Here is a 15216-nt window from a genome sequence, read left to right on the forward strand (position 1 = left end):
ATTTCTACTTCAAAAAACATTTTTACAACAAACATTGGTGTTTTATTTTCGTAAGCTCATTGCGATAATTTCTGCATTTTTAACTTAAAAATGGCAAAAAGTGGATTCCTGTGTTTTACCCTCTAAGATATATATGTATATGTATTAAATAAATAACATAGCTAAATATTTCAATTCTGGGGCTATTTTCAACTACCTAGTTGTAAATAACTATAATACAAATGTTTACAGATATACCAGGAGGTCTAACTATAGAGGCGATTACAGCACCTAGGCACTTAGGCACTTAGGCCTGTGGAAAGTTATGTTATTTATTATTGTGATCTCGCTGTGAATCAATCTCGGATCTTTTGTGTGTGAGCCAAGGATTTTATCCATTACCCTACGGCCATCACATTTTCACCATATTATTATTTTGTGTTTCGTATAAATTAGGGTGAATGCTATAAAAATGCGATCTCTTCCTCGAAAAATGTGTGGTAAAATTATGTACGATAGATGCACAAATGTCGAGATCCGTACATTATGTAAGGCTGAGATAAGCATTATCGACAAAATCAAGAAAGGAGTTCTGCGTCGGTTTGGAAATGTTGAGCAAGAACGGCTAAAAATATTTACTACGTGAATATCGATGGATGCAGAAAACGAGGAAGACCGAGTAAGACATGGCATGATCAAATCCATCTAATGCTCGAGGATGGACAGATCAAATGTTGGAATAATCGGCGGGCGTGTATGAGAAGACGTATGAATGTAGAGGAAGCGAGATCTGTATGCAAAGATATGGCGCTCTATCCTCTCTGCCTACCCTTACGGGAAAACGGCGTAATGGTTTATGTTAAAAAAATGTGTGATAGATGATGTTATCTTTATGGAATCAGTACTTTACATTCTCAAGACTATCAATAAAGATAGTAAAACTGTATCTCAATAGGGAATGAATATTCATGTTTTATTATGTTTTATTTTAATTTTATGGTTTTCTTTATACTCAAAAAAGGCTTTAATAAATACTCTTATCTCTCTATATGACAATAGATAAACATTGACTTATGTTGTTTTATTTGTGCACTGATTAGGGTACGGTATAGCTACACGATTCAGTTGGCACAATGTTGCCAGATACAAAATATTAATTTGCCAATAATTATCTATGGCATATTATAGTAAAAATATTTTTCATCTATGGAATAGAGTATAACTGGAATTTATATAACATGGATTTCTTTTTATTTACAATCATTAAATAATTTTTTGAATACTCACAGGTCAAAGGTCTACCACAACATGATTCTCAATTTCTAGAGTAATTAATTGGAATAGCCTAAACATTAAGATACCTACTTGAATAAATATTTATCTGGCTTTCGTTTCCAGGAAACTTCCGGGCGGCGTATTCGGAAGGGAGGGAGAAATACAACTCTTCAATGCCGTGGAACTTCCCGAAGAGAAGCAGATTGAAGAAATTAGAAGGTTGAAATTCGCTAATCTTGCGGCTCATCTCAAATAAATAGATAAATGAGAATCTGCCCTGCTAGAAAGCAGCCATTAATATTAATGCAAATATATGAATATAATTTTAAATAAAAATACAGTCAAATAATTTATGCATTTTTAAATGATATGGCAGTCTGGAAGTTAAAGTTAGGTAATCTCTCACCAATCACGTGCAAAAAAAAACAATGGTGGATAGGTTACATTTCGTAAAAAAACTTTGCAATTATAGAAAAATTAATAAAAAAATACAAGCTACAAAATACTTTTTATTAAATTTAGCGAGTAATTTTTATTACTTTTTAAAAAAAATTAGACATAATGGTTCCATTTCATAACTAACATTGAAATCCGAGAACGGACGCAGCAGCTTCCAGTGGACCTGGCCCGGACACATGCTGCTTATGCCTAATAAGAACCTTAACCCAAGTTGCCTCTTGTTTACATCTGCGGGCTGCTGCTGTTCTTTCGGCTTTATTAGGCGGAATTAACGTGGGAGGAGTCGAGGGTTCTGGCTGGCGATGTCTCCTGGAGGCGTCTGGTGATGTCCGCATGCTCCACCTAGGAGCGGATGTGGAAAAGGAACCATCTTTATTACAAGAAATTGTAATATCATTTCGCTATCAACGACGCCTGCTGAAATGCTTCCATGAGTTTAGGATACAATTTCATTATTTCCATATTTTGATTGGTTTCTCTCTCCAGATTGGTGCTGTCGCTGCCGGGGCACACCCAGCGCCTGCTGGTGCTGCTGTTTGGCACCTTCCGCGTCATGGCGTCTAGCGCCGAGCGCGCGGGCACGGGCATGACGGCCGAAGCGCTGGGAGTGTCCGTGGCGCCGTCCTTTTTCCACTCATGCGTGTCGGACGGTCGCGCCGCCACCATGCGCGACGTCGAGCGCTTCAAGGTATGCAACGCAAGAAACAAGAGTTGTGTATAAATAATTTATGTACATTTTACTGGGGGCTAATGATATAAGTGTGATTATATCAGCACTGCGGAGGTCCCGAGGAGAGCTAATTTGAGCAGGGAATCGTCAAAATGTATAAAATAGATTTTTAAATTTAAAATGTTTATAACTCTTGACACCTCCTACGTATAATATCATAACCCACAAAATGCAATTTTACAGAAGAAAGATTTAAAAATATTTTTGTCTAGTATAAATCTAAATATAGGCAGATTTTTGTAAAATATTGTACGTATATTTATTTTTATATCTTTTTTCATGTAAGCTTATAATTTTTTTTGTGGTAATAAGTGATTTGCTGATGAATGTGATGGTTTTTGAAAGAAATGAAACTATGACTAAATGTGAAATCACTGTGAATGGGGTTATACTAAAACAGGTAGAGGAATTTGTGTATCTGGGAAGTATGTTTACTAGGGATGGAATGACTGCGAAATATATTGAAAGCAGGGTGAGTGTCGGGAACAGAGTGAACGGTGCACTCAAATCAACCTTGGCAAATAAATGTTTGTCGCAAGAGGCAAAGTTAACAGTTCACAATGGAGTCCTGATACCGACCCTCATGTATGGGAGCGAAGTATGGACTTGGAAAAACAAGGATGAGAGTGGGCTGAATGCTGTAAAAATGCGATCTCTCAGGCGAATGTGTGGTAAAACTATGTATGATAGATGCACAAATGTTGAGATCCGTGCATTATGTAAGGCTGTGATACACATTATCGACAGAATCAAGAAAGGAGCTCTGCGTCGGTTTGGACATGTAGAGCGAGTGGACAGCGAAAGAACGGCTAAAAATATTTACATTGCAATTGTTGATGAATGCAGAAATAGAGGAAGACATGGCACTACTTGAAGATGGACATGTCAATAGTCAGAATAATCGGCGCGCGTGCGTGAGAAGATGTATGAATGTAGAGGAAGCGAGACCTGTATGCGAAGATAGAGTGATGTGGCGTTCTATCCTCTGCCTACCCTTACGGAGAAACGGCGTGATGGTTTGTTGTTGTTTACTTCGTTAAGTAAAATATCGTTTGAATGACATGTGTATAAAATTCATCATGAATCGGGTTGTGGTCCCGTGGCTAGTGTTGCGGACTTTCGGATCAGAGGTCCGAGGTTCAAACCCCACTCCACCCCAACTTGATTCCCGTTTCTGTGTATATAATCGTAAGAAGCATTAATGATAATATACGTTATTATTCTGTATATCATAATAAGTACAATATAATTAACTGGTTTGTTTTAACACATTTCTCTACTTTAGTAGCTTCATTCGTATATTATTCACTTAAGCGGGATTTATTTTGGAAAAAAATATATCTTAAAAACCTATTTGAAAATTTTAAAGAACGATGCCCGCGGCGGACGTCTGTCTAGTCCGGAGAACACAATCAGAACACTGCCAAAATTATTGCAAGGTTTCATTCAATACTATGCTTTCTAAAATATAATGAGATACGACAGTATCATCATTTGGCATCCCATCCCATATCGTTATATATTAGAAAACCAACCTGTTCAGAGAGTTGATACCATACGCGATCTGGGTGTTATTCTTGATAGCAAACTTACATTTGAGAATCACTTCGATGACATACTGACCCGTGCACATAGAAACCTAGGTTTTGTACTTCGTACATATCAGGTATTTAAAGATATTGCGTGTATTAAAACGGTCTACTTTGCTCATGTTCGCAGTTTGCTCGAGTATGCCTCTTCTGTTTGGTCTCCACAATATGTCACACATAAAGAAAAGTTCGAGAAAATTCAATGGACATTTCTTAGACATCTTAACTGGAGATGCAGGTATACCGATCTCAATTATATGTCTTCCTGCAAAAAACACCACTTGCTTACTTTAGAAGATCGCCGTCTACTGATGGGGGTGCTTCATGACATACTTAGTGGACGCCTTGATAGTCCGGCTCTTTTGTCGGAGTTATCATTAAATGTCCCCGGCTACCGCACCCGTCACACGTCGAGCTCTCTATTTCATCTGCCAGCAGTTCGTACAAACTATGCCCAGAACTCTCCACTTATACGTTTTGTTAGTGAATATAATTTGAACTTTCCCCTTATTGATCCATTTGATTGTAAAAAAATAACATTTAAAATGCGCGTCTTAAAACATACTTTTTTGTCTTATACTTAGTTTCAATAAAAAGTCTTATTTTATCTTATTTTATTTTATTTTATTATATTTTATCTCTAATTCTTAATATTTTTAATATATTTATATTTTCGACACTTGACACTTGTGCAATATTTACACACATGTCCACCCTCATTTCAATATAACACCCACCCTCTCACTCACTTACACTCACACAAACACACTAGTATGTATTGTATGTGTATTTAATGTATTTCTGTGGATATCTGTCATTGGTTTTATTCTCTGTATATTTTATTTGTTGTATTTTTGTTACATGTATTACTGTTGATATCCCCAATAAATAAAATAAAATAAAAATATTTTTAAAAAATATGCGTTTCAAAAGAACGTAACTATTTTATTTTATTTATTTGGGAAATCAAGAGTTCTACATACATATTTTTAGTAAACAAACAGATATAGTGTATAAACTCAGAACTAATAACAGATTTCCACATAGTATACAAAGTTAGTAAAGAAAATATATTACATATCAAATAAATACATACAGTTTTTACATATAAAAATGTTATTTTCATGTACTCAATAATCAAAGATTTTATAAATATTTATTTTAAGAACATTCAGTTACTGTAAATTGGGTGGGATAAGGACAAAAGAATGCTTGAAGAGAGGATAAGGAGGGGAGGGGAGATGTATATATTTATTATTATAATGTCTACTAAGTTAAATAATGCATTTTTAGTGTAAATTTTAAATCTGACAGAGTGATGTTTGTGTAATCTATATTTTTAAATTTTGTATTAGTTTTTTTGTATAGTCTTAATATAGCTTGATTAGAATGATAGTTGTCAGCAAAAGTGACGACATAACTTTGTAGTAACCCCTTAGTAGTGATTTATATTGACACATGAAAAATCATTTGTATCTGGCATGTTCATTTATTTTTGTAATACGATGCTTGACATGTAAATCAACATAATTATATAAAATCAGCTTTAAAGCTAAAAAAATAAAATAAATCTAATTATTAACGACGTTCTTACAGGGTTACATCATTTTGCAAAAATGTTAGAAATGGGACAAATTGATCAATGTAAATCGATTGAATAAAAAAATAATTCATTTGATGTTGTTCATGAAAAAAAGTATAAAATGTCTTATTTTTTGGTGAATAATTGTCTTAAACACACTAACGGCTTGTTTTAGCATTTTTATATAAATTTTCGGAAACAGAGTTTCATGTTTGCATGAAATAACTGATAAAATCGATTTGATCTGTACATGGTCAGTGATCAGTACTTTCCATCACTAGTCACATTAGTTTGACAGCTGTCATTTTAATAAATTATTATTATTATTGTTGTGGAATTTATATAGCGCCATTTTTGTGAAAATCACCTCAAGGGCGCTTTATCACAATATCCCAACATGTCTTGCAGCTACATGGCGCATTGACGGTTGGGATTCAAGTTCCTTGTTTCAAGCTATATTTTAACCCATTGCAACACAAAGCCGGTGAATTGCCAGCCAAGGTCAATTGGCACTAACTCACAAAGCCGGCGATTCGTCGGTTGCCTTTGAAGTGATTTTTTTACATTGAAACTGAATGATAATAACTTTATTCATAAAAATGACACAAATAAGTATATTTCGGCTACTGATTTCATAATAAAATGTAATAATCACAATTTATTTCACATTATTTATTACAAAATATTAATTTAGTCATAATGTTATTGTAATAAAAAAATGTATAAAAATTAAAAAGTGTGTTGTATGAACAAATTATGTCATCTTTATTACTGGTGCAATGGGTTAAGGACTATAACTACTAAATATTGTTTTTTCTTCATTGGAACTAAATATGTAATAACATACAGATGAAATATATAAAAACTCAAAATTGAGTTGATAAATATCAAACGCCAGTATGTCTGTATATTTGTTCTACAAAATGAAGAGAAAAAAAATATGATCATTTCAGTACTGTTCAAATTAAAACATGTCCTCATTTTTACAATAAAACACTGTCAAAAAACTGTGTTTGAATTCAGAAGCTCGTAGGTCCACATGGACACTGTGTGGATCGTTGTGGACATACCTGCGTTTGATATTTATCAACTCAATTGTCAATTTGTGGGTTACGACGTTTTACGTAGGAGGGGTCGATATTATAACAAATGATTTTGTTGTATTAATTTAATAAATAAACGTCACTATGTGGTATTGAAGAAAAAGCTTTACAAAAGAATGCTTCGTGTACTGTGGTCAGCAGATATGGTCAGCGATGTCTCGAGATCCAGACCACATTCTCACCATGGACTTCCCACCACATTTATTTTGAATAACAGTAAGATCATCTCCCCGAAATTGTGTTAGACAGTGCATAATATTTTGTAGTGTCAGCGTGTAAATAAAGCTTGTGTTTTCTGTTTCCACTATTACCGTACCAGGCGGAAGTCAATGTGAGTAAATAATTATATTTCACACAGTAGGGAAATATCACATACTACGAATACTGATAAAAATATACGAAATGAATTTAGAAAAATTAATTGTATTTTCATAATCAATATGGAGAGAAATACTTTCATACTAAAAAAAAAAAATTATTAAAAAATATGTCCCTACAAAAACGCGAAATGTTTGGCCTTGATAATTGTGACGTCAAGATTCGTGACGATGTTCTATTTAAATTTAAATGGTCACAAACATAGTTCGAAATTTACACATTTCGTGACATATGAGGGGCGTGGCCAATGCAATTTACCGTTTTCGAGGGAATTAAAAATTATAAATTTAAAAAAAAAAATTGCTGCCAATAAGTAGTGATTTTTTTTTTCTCGTGTTATAGTGGTCTGCGGGTTTGCCTACCATGGAAGAGAAAATTGAATTAGTGAAAAAAAAGTGATATTTCCCTATAAGAATACACCTTTAAGAATGCTGTATCTTTGTATATGTTCATCGCATACCTACATGTAAATACTGCCACTTTGGCGCATTCACATTTTTCCGCTTTTTACACCGAAATGTTCAGGGCCCATTTTTCATCACCCCGGTTTTGCGCTTAAAAAATTTCGGAATTCATTTGATGTGTCGAAAAAGTCGAAATTATGTCGTAATAATGATACCGTGGCCCGCGCCCCACCGCGTGTGCCACAAGAATGAAGAATAAAAACAGGCAAACATCTAATAAAGGAAAAATTATTGTCTTAACCTTAATTCAAAGCAGGTGCAGTGTAATGGACCTTTTTGTTTAAGTGTCTTCCTTCAGGGTTAAGCTAGGGTTTCCTAGGACAGCGGTGCCCGTATTTTAACGGCCGTAGTGAACGGTGATGCGGTGGACAGCCGTCGTAGTGGTGACTAGAGAGTGGTTTTATTTTTTAACGGTGTTATCAACACCATTTTTAAAGGAAACCACTCTCTAGTCACCGTTACGACGGCTGTCAACCGCATTAATGTTCACTACGGCCGTTAAAATACGGGCACCGCTGTCCTAGGAAACCCGAGCTTTAGTCTTAGTTTTCATTTGAACAAAAACGTCATTGACACATTTAGATACAATAAAGTTTTAATATCATTAAATGCGATGTTTAAAACATAACAATAGAAATATTTAAAGTTTCCAAAGTTATCATAAAAGTGGAAACAATTTTGCCGCGATCTATGTGACAGTTGTATTAAGTGATGCCATAGAAGAAAAGTGATACCGTATAAATAAAATTTCCCAACATTTAGGGGAAAAATTATTGTATGTTATTTTATGCAAATTTAAAATGTTTTTTTTTAACACATAAAATAATTTTAACATGCAGTTTTTAAATAAAATAAAAAAACAGATTACATAATATTGTAAAAAAAAAAAAAAGTTTTTGTGAAATCACTGAAAATAGGTAAAAAAATATTGTCAATTTCCCCGTTTTTACAATTTTTCTGGAAGTATATGTACACTATTGTGTAGTAAATCCATTTTATTTTTATGTGATTCCTATTTTTTCCATACATTTTTCATTTCCTCACTTTAGCGTTTTCCTCAGTTTTACATTTTTTTTTCTTGCTCCCTTGAAAAACATAAAAAGGGGGTTTTTCTGTAGTATAATTATGTTACTATAGCAAAACTGTGTAAAAGAGGTTCCGTTGTAAAAAAAAATAACTAAAGTTAAAAATTAGAAAACATTGCAGTTTCTGGTTTAAAAATGGGTATCTGATTAGAGAATTGTGCACTCAGGTGGCTACGCGTGTGATGCGACAGCTGATCGAGCGGTTCGCGCGCGGGGACGTGTTCGGACGCGACAACTACGAGTACTACGCCCTGATGACGGGACGCGTACTTCGCGTGGCCGACGAGTGGATCTGCTCTTTCCGCTACCCGCCCCCTCCGCGGAACCACTCGGACCAGCAGCAGTACGCGAGTAAGCGCTATCATTTTATTTTTTACTACTATTACTACCATCACGCCATTTCGCCGTAGGGGTAGGCAGAGAGAATAGACCGCCACACACATCTATCCTAGCTTCTCCCACATTCATACATCTTGTCATACATGCCCTTCGGTTCTGTCTGCTTTTGACATGACCAGACTTAAGATTTTGGTTTATCTGATCATGCCACGTCTTCCTTGGTCGTCCTCGTCTCACGTTACTGTTCATTTTTGCCATATATACTTGCTTTACCATTCTTTCGTCGTCTATTCGTTCTACATGACCAAACCATCTCAGAGACCCTTTCTTAATCTTATCAGTTATACTTGACTCAGATTTACATTCGCCTGATTTCATCATTCGTAACCCTGTCATACATTGATTTCCCACACATTCGTCGAAGAGATCGCATTTCAACCGCGTTCACTCGGCTTTCATCCTTCCTCTGCCAGTTCCATGTTTCACTTCCATACATAAGTGTTGGGACTAAAACTCCGTTGTGCACTGCCAGTTTAGTTTCGATTGACATATTTTTATTAGCAATTACTGTGCTTAGTACGCCGTTCATTTTGCTTTCCGCATTCACTCTCCTTTCAACATCTTTTTCTACTCTTCCATTTCTTGAAAACATACTTCCCAGATACACAAATTCTTCTTCTTTTTCAAGACATTCGTTGTTCACATTTAGATTGTTACCCAAATGTGACAATTTTGCTTGTTTACTTAGCCGTTATTCCAAAAATGGGCCTCGTCGCCGAAGATGATTTTCCTTACGAACATACCTCGAACTCAGCACAACTTTCAGTGATGATTGGCTCAACATAAATTATTATAACCTCCAAATTTGACAGCCATGTAGCTTTACTAACATGACCTCTATATATTATCAAAGTTCGAATGCTCCTATTGGAAAACCCAATGTGTAAAAAATTCTCGAATTGAATTGAAGAAATTGTAATTGTCATTATGATTAGTGATGATCTCTTTTTGGACAAGCGTTGAGTGTTTTTAAAATTTGTATTTTAAAGGTAAAATTTTACCCTAATCAAAAGTTCTCTGACATGTTACAGGGCAGTTCTCCTTGGAAGCGGAGAAAACCTGGCTGCAGTGTGAATGCAACCGCTGGGTAAACAAATACAAACTAGACGGTATGTCTATATTTATTTCTCCTTTATAATCCTCAATGAGATTTTAATACTCCTTAAGCATATTTGTCTCGGTGTTGATCAACTAACTGCTCTATTCAATAATTTTACTATGCATTTCTTCTGTGTAAAATCACTCAAATAAATTTAACTGGCACACACTCGGTACAATTTACAACTTCTTTTGTAGTTTATGAATGACATCTTTGTTTCGGGGGTTTTTACAATGTTTTTTTAAAAATGTTCTATGGTCAACGCATAATGAACATTACAAGTGGGTGATGTTAGATAAGTTAAAACCTAACCCTTGAATTGTAAACATGACTACTAACAGATGTGTTTCAATTTGCAAAAAAGTGGCAATTATTTGTAAAATAAAATGTGGCACGAAATATGTTGAAGTGCGTAAAAAGTTTTCTCGGTCCTTATTTATCATATTGTCGACATTGTAAACAAATACGAATGTTTATTTATCTGAATTTGAAATTTAAAAACTGGTATGTTTGAAAGCATTTATTATAATTTTCAATAGTCACAATATGCAATTGCGATTGGATTAAAAAAAACCTTTCTCTGGTATAACGAGTAATGCTTATAATGAGCAAATTCAGTCGGTCCCGTCTTCCTCGTAATAACCGAGTATAGCAAAAATATGCAGTTTTGAAAAAAATGTGCTAATTTTATTCTCCAATTGGTAATATTAAAAAGTTTATACATTCATATAAATTACGCAATGGTACTCACAGTTTAAGACGATTTTTTTTCTCTTCAAAACCTGAAATATGCGCTGTTATAATGTACGCGACGATACAATGCCAGCGCGGATGATGATGTCCGATATCTGATGCAGGTGAGGAGTGCCAGTCCATGCCGGCGCTGGTGGAGGGGGCGGCGCTGGAGCAGCAGGAGGCGCTGCATCGCATCCCCGAACACACGCTGCTGGACTCCTGCACGCGCCTCTCCGTCTCCCTCGAAGAGAGCGTCTTCAAGGTACAGCGGTCTTCTATTGTGACTATGTAACATTTCATTATTGCTTGTCCGTTGCAGAACCACAACAAAATATTTGTACCGTTTTTGCAGTACGATTTTCCTCAAAATGGTTAATTTATTAGACCACCATGAAGTACAGTAAACCCCTTTTTTACATTTTTCAAGCATTAAAAAAGGGAAATCAATGATATAAAAAATAAAATTAATGTTCTACTAGATTATATTGTAAATACTGCCAGAAAAAAATCAGTTTTACAGACTGTCATAGGTAATAGCGAATTGTGAAATCGTTTCACCTATTTTCAATAATTTAATTGAAAAGATTTCAACCTTTCCCTCACTAAGCATCCAAAAATTACACATGATCCGAACGGAGGGACCAAAAGACCCCAGTGCCTACTTGTATATGGCGTCAGGAGAATAAAACGTCGGAAGTGTTTATATATTTTACATATTTTACTTCGCGTGCACATATTTTACTTCTTTTTTTTTTAAAGAAATTACCCGCTAAGCCTCTGTTTTGAAGCTTGTCAGCAGGTGAGGTAGAGGGGATATGGAAGGAGGTCATAAAAAATACGCCACAACATCCAGACCAATTGAGAAAAAATATTTCTTGGATTTTTTCTTGTAACCGGCGGGAATCGAACCCGTGACGCCAGTTTCACAGTTAGCCGTCTAACCAACTGCGCCACAGCGCCTGTCATTCGTGTATTTTATTCAGTTTTGTTAGTTTGCCGAATGCTTATGTACATAAAGTGAAATTGACCAAATCGGTCTATAGGGGATTCGAATCCCCCCCTTCGGTCCGGCTAGGTTAATATAAAAAAAACTGTCATATTTGTTTTTTTTTTTAATTGAAAAAAATGTATCAATAATTTCATATGTAAATACTTTAATTTGAAAAGACAAAAATAATTTTATCAATATGTATCTTTGTTCGGTGGTCCCGTGGGATTCGTTCTAGCGTTCCGGCTACCGTTGCAGGAGGATCTTACGGGTAAATAATAAATGAGGCAATTGAAATACACATGCTGAAATAACCCAACATGGTTCCCGGCACTGCACACTACAAAAATGACACGGAATACACTACCCTAATAATTAGTCACCATTACACCACGAGGCCTACGCACCTATAGTAATTTCAATTTGTATAAAATATATGCAATGGTTTTTTTCATAAATGTTAGAAAATTTCATTTATATTTTACCACTTTTCACATTAGGTATGTTCACGTGGTACCATTTTTACGTCGACTTAATTCTGTCCTTTTTTTGAAACAACGAATGAATTTCGAGAATTCTCAATGGGGCAAACATTTGAATGAAAATTTATAGAGAAAAATGGGACCTGAATATTTTGGCGTAAAAAGTGAGAAAATGTAAAATTGAAAAACAAATAACGAGGTCTTACTGTATTGTTCATCGATTGCAGGTATCGGTGAGCTCGTCGAGTCAGTCGTCTCGCACCGGCTCTAGTCCTCACATGACCCTGGAGGAGCTCCGAGCCGTCAACTGCTACGCCGAGAGCACTCGCAGCCTCTCCTACCTGCCGCAGGTCAGTGTGACGCTATACTGCAGATTGTTCACGGGGGATTCTAGTTCACCATACTTTATACCACTAAAAACATACCCTTTATGATATCTGTATGGTTATGTACGTAAAATCATAATTTAAAATTCAAAGAAAGATGTCTCTCAAATTCAGAATTATCCCACGCCTTTACCACTATAGTATTTCATAGTTCTCCTGTACTGCTAACACTGATAATTTCACATTAATTTATGTAAAAAATCATTAGGCTAGGTACACTGCAGTTGGTGTATTAATGCAGTGCCCGGTGCACCATTCTGTGTTGTAAACATCATCGTCTCAATGTATCCCAGTGACTCAATTCCTTTGATTTTAATTTCCATCGTTACTAACATGTTCTGATTACATTTGGGTATGTGATCAAATTATTTATTTACACTCTATCAAAATTGTATTGCACATTTGAATAATTTTTATTGTATATTTTTAATCATATCTTTATTAAAATTTATTGCAACAGAGAGGAAGTACATTTTAGATAAGAGAATATGGAAGTCTTACAGCATTTACCCGTCTTATGACCTGTCACTGTCCGGTTTAAGTGGCCACTTTACACATGTTTGAACATCCATATTTCTTTGATTCTTCTATCTGTTGGTTTTTGTGAAGTCAAGGTACTGAAATTTGCACTGGCTGAATTATTTCACTTACTCGGCAACGCCTGAAAATACTTTTCAATGTCAATACTTCTTTTTATAGTAATTATAGTCTTAAAATATAGTTTGATTAGAATGACAGTTGTCAGCAAAAGTGAGCACAGAACTTTCTAGTAACATCTAAAGAGTGATTTATATTGACACACGAAAAATCATTTGTATCTGGCATGTTAATTTATTTTTTTAACACAATCTTTGACATATAAATTAACATTTGTTACCCACTTAGTCTAAAGACTTTTCAGTGGGACACATTTTTTTTTACGACAGGTTTATATTACATTTGATCGGTACATGATCAGCTGTCATTTTAATCAAGCTATATTTTAAGGACTATAAGACACTGCAGTATTTCATTTTCTTGTCTTTATGTGAAAAATTATGAAGACACGCTGCGATCAATGTACCATTACAGTCCGCTATGAAATATCTGGTGCGGACAAGGGAATGATCATGATAGCCATTCTAGCGACATTTCAATGAATGATTTGTGCCGTCAATGAATGTGCACATAGGGCAGGGCGTTCGGTGCAGTGGAACAGATCGGGTCGTGGTTCCGTGGCTAGTGTTGTAGACTCGCGCGTACCCTGACTCGATTTCCATGTTCTAATAGTGAATTGTTTACAATTCCTTGAAAATGGCCAGCAAAATTGAAATATTCGAGTAAATCAAGAACACTACAGTATCGTTTAACCGCATTTCCGGACTAACCGAATCACTAAAATACTTTTTGTATTACCATATTCTATACTGCTTTCATACACACATCACGTCTCACAAAAAAGAAGAAAAGTAAGGGCCAAACAATTCAGAAGCATCTAAACATCTGGAACATCTGCTGAGCTTTTTTTTACTTCCTGGATTTAGTTTGGTATTCCATCATGCAGGAATGTTTTTATGTGTTTATAGAAATTTAATGTTTTTATTCATTCTTTGCCACACATTTTCGCTATGTACATATTTTCTGATTCAACAGAATTTTTGTTTAATCCAAGCCTCATTGGCCCCATTGAATTCGGTTAAACGGCACTGGAGCGCATTTATAAAAAAGAATAAAAAAATCGGTTGATAAATAAATAACAAATTTGCTATAGTGGCCTGTCCCCAAATTTCACCAATTTATTATTACGATTAATTAATGTTTTGGCTGTCATTTTCCCAGATTTTGTTCTTTAAAAAAAAATTATAAATTAAGGCTTGCATCAGATTCAAAGAAATTTTGTTTACCTTAGTAGTATTTTACCATTGTGCTAGAGAAAAGAATTGGGAATGATAGAGTCTCCTTGTATATTTTGAAAAAAATATATAAAAGAAGACAAAGTATTTTTAATTAATTAAAAATCGTAATAACAAATAGGTGATATTTGGGGACGGGCCATTATCATTTTGTTTTCGTTCCACTCCTTACAGAACTCCCTGCACATGTATAACTGACATATTTTCTTTGGGATTAAACTAATTCAAATCGACGTTGAAAAGTATTCATACAGGTAGTCGTCGACATACGAATGTCGGATTATACAACCGCAACCCGCGTTTGTTTGTCCGCCTGCACTTCGCTTGGCAACTTTGGTAGGTTTTTCGGATACTTATTAAGGTTTTCTGGGTGAACCGTCTATTCATTCATCTTTTTTCTAATGTTTCGAACAGCGTTATATTATCCGTCTAGGCCAGTGTTTTCCGACCTTTTTGAATGCATACAGACCACCACTTTACGAGTAAAAAATCTGGCGATCCCCGGGTATAAGATAATCTTATTATCCTACTCATATGTCGGTTATTTCAACGATGACGTATTTAATCTTATTTCTATTTTTAAAAAAGAAA

At 35.1% G+C, this 15216-nt stretch overlaps 1 protein-coding gene across 5 annotated transcripts in view; it reads left to right on the forward strand.

Annotated features, from left to right (window-relative positions):
• Positions 1-15216, forward strand: part of RhoGAP71E (Rho GTPase activating protein at 71E) — a 37192-nt gene that overhangs the window by 5608 nt on the left and 16368 nt on the right. For 4 of the 5 annotated variants that reach the window (XR_015822106.1, XM_088225164.1, XM_088225163.1 and 1 more), the window contains exons 3-8: positions 1378-1473; positions 2200-2401; positions 8812-8995; positions 10075-10152; positions 11000-11139; positions 12575-12697. Coding sequence is in view for 4 of the 5 variants with exons in the window: in XM_088225164.1 (XP_088081290.1) it covers positions 1378-1473; positions 2200-2401; positions 8812-8995; positions 10075-10152; positions 11000-11139; positions 12575-12697 (823 nt within the window). In the remaining variant the exon portion in view is untranslated. Of the gene's footprint in view, positions 1-1377; positions 1474-2199; positions 2402-4162; positions 4643-8811; positions 8996-10074; positions 10153-10999; positions 11140-12574; positions 12698-15216 lie in introns of those variants that run through there. The other variant, XM_088225165.1, reaches the window with a different exon arrangement.

This window comes from Micrasema longulum, unplaced genomic scaffold (genome assembly GCF_059751315.1).
Source record: "Micrasema longulum isolate JH-2025_06_02 unplaced genomic scaffold, ASM5975131v1 h1tg000334l, whole genome shotgun sequence".
In the NCBI taxonomy this organism is placed as follows: Eukaryota; Metazoa; Arthropoda; class Insecta; order Trichoptera; family Brachycentridae; genus Micrasema; species Micrasema longulum.